This window comes from Malurus melanocephalus, unplaced genomic scaffold (genome assembly GCF_030028575.1).
Source record: "Malurus melanocephalus ecotype Western Australia unplaced genomic scaffold, MMel_1.1 scaffold_339, whole genome shotgun sequence".
Lineage (NCBI taxonomy): Eukaryota > Metazoa > Chordata > Aves > Passeriformes > Maluridae > Malurus > Malurus melanocephalus.
The window spans coordinates 628,630-635,017 of NW_026623571.1; the positions used below are offsets into that span (position 1 = coordinate 628,630).

Here is a 6,388-nt window from a genome sequence, read left to right on the forward strand (position 1 = left end):
CCAAGCAAAACCAACACAGCATGAAAAACCAGAGAAGTCTGTCCTGAACAGCCTCCAAAACAACACCTAAAATCCTTCCTCTTCTGTGTCTTGGGCTCTGCTTTTATGTACACATTGAGAGGTCACATTCATAGCTACAGAGCTAACAAAATTTGTTTATCCTGGTGCAAGGTCAACTGAAGAAAGTATGATGGATAAATAGATAGGAGAGCATATATACATACCTGCCTTGTATTTTCATCTATGAGATCAAAAAAAGCTCTAATGGTAGCCAGGATCAGTTCTTTGCACCTAGAAGACAGGATGAGTAAAATCAAAAATCTAGAAGGAAAAGATCCAGGGTGATAAAACTGGTCAGAAGAGACTTCACTATAATATTATGCTGAAGTTAAATTATGGTAGAAAGTGATAATAGCAGAGAAGAGAGCTATGCACAGTGAGTCAATTAACCTTTGTTCCCTTCTCTTACCACACTATGGAGAGATGGTCAGTTGAGGCCCAAGCTCTAGGCACAGCTGAGCTCTGTTCGGGTGAAGAAAAAGGTTAAGCTTTTGTTAGTACTCAACATTCTAAAATTATAAGCAACCCTTTCCCCTCCTTATTTAAACATATTTGCACAATTATTAAAAAGAACAGCCTTTATCTTAAGAGTTTCAGGGCTTTGGGTACAACAGAATGACTTCTTCAATCGCAAATCTTGCAAGCGCTGAAGCACTTGCAAGATGGAAATTCTAAATCAAAATGACCAAGTTATCTATGTTAGATARCAGAGACTGATGGTGAAAGGGCAAATAATGGAGTGAAGGAAACTTACCAAAAATTTCTTCAAAGACTGTTTCTATGACTAATGTTACTATTTTAATAACTGATCCTGGCACAGGAGAATAGCAGCATGCCAATGAAAGCTGATGTTGAGAAACCAAGGGCATCCTCAACAGAAAGAACCATCAGAACACCATGGAGAAAGAACTGGATAGCCTGAAGCTATTAATTTCTTCAAGTGTATTTCATGGATTACRTTTTAGGGACTGATAATATCAAAAACACCTCCCATAAATGGAGCTCATCAATCTACTGCTGAACATGAATCAAACAAACTATGAACTATTAATGCATCACACTTGGGAAGAGAAAACCCAAACTGAACAATAACAATCACAACACAACATTCAAAATTAAACAAAACCCTAAAAGAACTGGTACCACTACTCATGAAATCTCATGCAAAATTCTGGTCACCAACACTCAAGAGAAATGAAAGTAGAGCAGATGCAGAAGGGTTACTAGGACAAAGGGAAKGCAGAGTTAATCCTCTTAGCAGGATCTGAGCTGAGCCTATTTATAGACAGCTTTCTGTATAACACACAGGGAGGTAAACACCAAGGGAATGACAGCTATTTCATATAACATTTCAAGCAGATGTCAGAAGAAAGGCATTAAAAAACTGTCTGTGCAGTAAATGGATGTAGGAAATGACAGATTTCCCTTCTGCTTTTGAGTATTTTCCAGCTTCTCCATGGAGGGAACAGGTTGATGGAGAGAGGATGAAATGACAAACTAAATACTTTCTGATGACTCTTGATTAATTTTGAAAGGATAGATGCCTAAAAAAGCTGAAAACTGACTTGATGATCCTCTACATCCTATGCCTAAATTCTCTGAAAAACCACAAATTATAAATGAAGGTGCCAAGCCAGAGCTCTCTTTTATAATCAAACACTCTATTTCTACACTGCACATCTACCAGTCACCATATACACATCTCTTGCAAAAACACAGGGAAATAAAACCTGAGTTCTGGAACTGAAGAAGTACAAGCAGGTGGTAAGAAGAAACAGTACAAAGTGGTAGACTATTCCAATCAGTGCCACACATACTCCTCCAGTGGAGGATCATTTATACTACAACTATTTATGATTTTATAACCATGTGCTATCTAATTAGTGTTTTCACATGTAGCAKTTTCATATTTATTTACACCATGCTGCACATATAGATGCTGATACATGCATTACATAAATAACTATCTAACATAGTTCCATGCAAAACCAAAAAAAGAGTTTGCTTTTTTACCACAACAGATAAGGCACTGTCATGTTGACTCAATCTTGGTAGAAAAGCCAGTCCTGAACGAACTTGGTAATCTCTGAATCCTCCCGCCACAGAAAGGGTAGTTAAATTTCTTAAATCCTGGGCCTTTAGAATCCAATGATTGTTTACAGCTGTATAAAAATCTATAAAATATATTAAAGTCAATCACAGWTTTCCCATAAGCCTATTCGAAATACATAAAATAGCTATATAAACATTAACTATAAGTTTCTGTAAGCCCCCCTAGAGACACCTCACCTCTTATTATTACTTTTGATTCATCTAAGAGAGAAAAATGATTGCTCTAACCTCAAGGAGTTGCAGTTAGGAAAGACACACAGACCTTCTACATCAGCTGAGTACATATATTGTTAGAGTAGCAAACCATAGGTTTATTTGAAGGACAGCCACAGATTTATTTGAAGTCTAGAAAAAGTCAGTAAGGAAGAAGCACTGCACTGAAATMAATTGTAGGATGGAGAATTAATACAAACACAATAAATCAAATCCAGCAGCTAAAGATAATCCATTCCTCTTGGGTGTCACAAAGAATAATGAAAATTAATTGGCTGYTCCCTTCCTTCACCAATTCCTTCAGTATCTATATGTAGCAGCACAATTATCACTAAAAACATATTTAATCAGTATAGTTTAATCAAATCTAGTTTTTCAGGAAGTGAATAGTACATGGAACAATTATACTTTGTTTTTATGCCTGAGTTATTTAGGTGAGGAGAAAATATGGTATTTTTGTAAATATTTAAAATACATAATTACATCTATATTTAAATTCTCAGCTTAAGAACCTTTGGGTATGAAAAACATTAAATTTAGCACCTTCTACAGAACTAGCGCTATTTCATTTGATAAAGACAAAAGTCATTACAGAGGTCAAGTTTTACAGGAGGAGCAAAAAAAGAAAGAAAATATGTCATTCATTGAAAAGCTTACAAATTTAGTAACATGCCCTGCAACTTATTAAAATTACAAATTATTGAGAGYTCCAGGCCTTGCAGTGAAACTCAAGCACACATAATCCATTTTATATGACAGTTGACTTTCTCTGAGTACCCTGGCACTCTCAAACAACTACCTGAGTAACGAAGGAACAGATTCATTACATTAAACAAAGCAGCACATTTCRCTGGTGATTTGCAAGAATCTCACCACGAGAGCTTGAGAGAATCAATAAAGAAACACAACGTGAGTAGACAGCTGCAATACTCACCGGTAAGATATTTGTCTAAAGGCATTACAGGTGCAACGTGAGGTGTGGCTTGTGTAATGAGCAGGTTTATGAGTTCAGGCTTAAAATTCTTCAGAGTGAGCAATGCTCGTGCAACAAGACCACCCATGGAATGCCCAACTATTGCAACACTGCTCGGTGCAAATTCCTGGTCCTTCAGCAAAGAACAAGCAGATACATCAGAAACAGATTTTACATTGAACTGTGCTTATCAGAAGTAGATTTCTTCCCCACCCCAGACTGACTTATGGCCCTTCAAGGATAACATTAACTAGCATCAACYTGACAAGTTTACAAACAGAATATAAATTTAGTTGCTATCTCAAAAACCGTGTTTAATAKGAAGTACCCAGCTCAAAAGGAAATACTGTACAGCTTGTGTAAGCTTAATAAACTTAAGGTTGTTTTAATTTGGGAGGATTTTAGGAACAGAGGACATCAAAGAACTTTCCCAGAGAAAACTGGATGTAAGGCAATGCTATATTAATATTTTAGTAAGATACATATGTTTATGTCTCTACTAGAAAAACACATCCATYGTGCATGGAAGTATTTTTTTAGAAACACAACACACAACACAGAACCTCACCAAAGCTCTATGACTGTCACAAGTACTGAAAATCCTTTAAAGAAAAGCAACTCTCTATTGCATTATTATCACCTTCAAATATCTACACACATCATAAACTCTCCCTCTCTAACTCATCRCTCTTCAGTTTTGTAGCAGAAAGGGCAGCCCAGAATTTCATTCCCAAATGGAGGTACATTACTCGGTATGTCAGTACTTACCCTGTACAACTTAAGAATTACTTTTATGCATTCATGTACAAACTTGGTCTGTCGTTGCAGGCTACCACCATACAATGCAACCARCTCCTCATTAAAGTTGACACTGAAGAAATTAAAATGATACTTGAAGTCAACATCTTCTGCTTTTCTAAGTGCAATGGAGCCAAGAGAACGTACTAGAAAAGAAACCACACCAATTAGAACAGTCCAACAGTCACTGCTTAGCAYCATCTTTAGCAGAAAAACACATAAATGCATCATCAATTTACAARTATGTTAAATCCATCATTCATCTCAAGCCATCTATAAAAGAGATTCAAAACCAAACCATCTTTTTTCAGCTTACTGCTGACCACAAGGATATTTTATGTCAAGAAAAATTTTAKACAAGGATCAAGGATTATGTTCCTCCACCTTAGGGCTGCTTTTCTCATTATGTTTGCACCTTCCTGTTGCCACCAGGACTAGAAGACATTCTTGATTTCAATTGGAGAGGCATCCTGAAATATCACTAAGATAAGTACAGGGGATTGCAAAACCAAACCCTAACAGACACCTGCCCATATAAAACCTTGAATGAGAAAATGTTCATTTTACATGGTCTTGCTTCTGACCTGTCTTCCCTGTCTAACCCTGGCTACTATATAATACAGCCTTTTGTGTGCAGAATTGTCCCTGAGTTTCCATGGAGACAATGCAGGAAGGGAACAATAACAGCTGCAAATAAGAAGACATGGTGGCAGAAGAAGAAAATAAAAGAGAAAGGCCCAAAAGCACCTATATAAAATAACTGATGATGGTCACTAAGGTCTGCCTAAATCCAGCACACAGGAGCAAGATATTCTCTGAGTACAACAGGTTGAGAGAACTGCAGAACCCTCCTTCTCAGATGAGTTTGCTATAGAAATTAAGGTATGAAATTTCAGGGAAGCTTGTGAAATGGGATAATAATATTTATGAAGTACTTTATATGTTCAATCATCCGAATAGGTATTATCAGCATGATGAAAATTATTTGTAGTCAATCATTTCACCAATTCCATCTACACCTAATAAGCAATAAGACCATCTTCAAAATTATTTGAAAATAACCCAAAAGCATTTAAAAGGTCAAGTATCTTACAATAATTTTATACCTCAAAAATCATGGTAAAAGGAACAAGAACATTGTTCACACAAGGCAAGTGTGASAGATTTCAGGATCTCAGCTCTCCCAATCTCAGGTTCACACCCAACTAAACCAGATCACCTTTTGCTCAAAGTCTGATTTTTTTAAATTTTACAAAATTCATTTTAGTGCCCATGAAAGATGATGAATTAACATTTCAAAAGTGCCTGTAACACATCAAAACCTCCTGAAGGTAGGTTGTGAGTGAGCCTCTTCTTTCAAGTGAAAGAACAAGAGGAAATGGCCTCAAGCTGYACTRGAGGAGTKTTAWAYTGKATCTTGGGAAATGTTTCTTCCCCAAAAGGATGGTCAGACATTGGAACAGGTTGCCCAAGGTAGTGGTGGAATTGCCATCCCTGGGGCTATTAAAAGCTGTGTGGATGTGGCACTYAGGGACAGGGCTTAGTGGTGGACTTGGCAATGCTGGGTTAATGCTTGCATTCCACAATGTTAAAGCTCCTTTCCAATTTAAATGACTTTATGAAAATAACAAGGCCAGCGAATGCAGCAGCACTTGTCTTCGCTGCTCAGCGTAGACAATATGAATATATGAATATACTTTAAACAACTATGAAAACTGCAATAGCAACACCTTCTGTGCTCATCTAGACATCAGGATAAAATTGTGTTATCTCACAATAAATTCTGAACAAAGTATGAATTAATACGAATTAATTTTAACAAAGGTTTTGCAAAATGCACAGATGACATATTGCCAGTCTCCCTAAATCCATTTCTAAACAAACATTTTTTAAATATTTATTGATCCTAAGCAGCACATTCCATCCACACCATGTAGTATTTCTAGTCACCTATTTTGCTTGTTTTTCAGATATTTCCTTTTGATTCCTAAAATGCCCTGAAAGTACCATTCTATTTTCCTGCATAGTGATGTACTGTGTGTTTAGAGACAGCATTAATTCACAGATTTGCAATATTTGATGCACAATCACACAAGTCCATATGGCACCTCTCATAATCATTATGTTTGTAATCGTCTTTGGATGCTATTGTGCCTGGAAGTCTGTATGGGTTTTCTGAAAGTACTAGTTGGTAAAATATTTTACACTGTTATAAGCTAAGCAAGTACGTTC

The 6,388-nt window shown here is 36.6% G+C and overlaps 1 protein-coding gene across 1 annotated transcript in view; it reads right to left on the reverse strand.

Annotated features, from left to right (window-relative positions):
• Window positions 1–6,388, reverse strand: part of PGAP1 (post-GPI attachment to proteins inositol deacylase 1) — a 31,654-nt gene that overhangs the window by 19,970 nt on the left and 5,296 nt on the right. The window contains exons 3-7 of the mRNA XM_057378004.1: window positions 4,127–4,302; window positions 3,320–3,491; window positions 2,074–2,234; window positions 470–522; window positions 225–291 (exon numbers count right to left, since the gene is read on the reverse strand). Of these exons, the coding sequence (XP_057233987.1) occupies window positions 225–291; window positions 470–522; window positions 2,074–2,234; window positions 3,320–3,491; window positions 4,127–4,302 (629 nt within the window). The remainder of the gene's footprint in view (window positions 1–224; window positions 292–469; window positions 523–2,073; window positions 2,235–3,319; window positions 3,492–4,126; window positions 4,303–6,388) is intronic.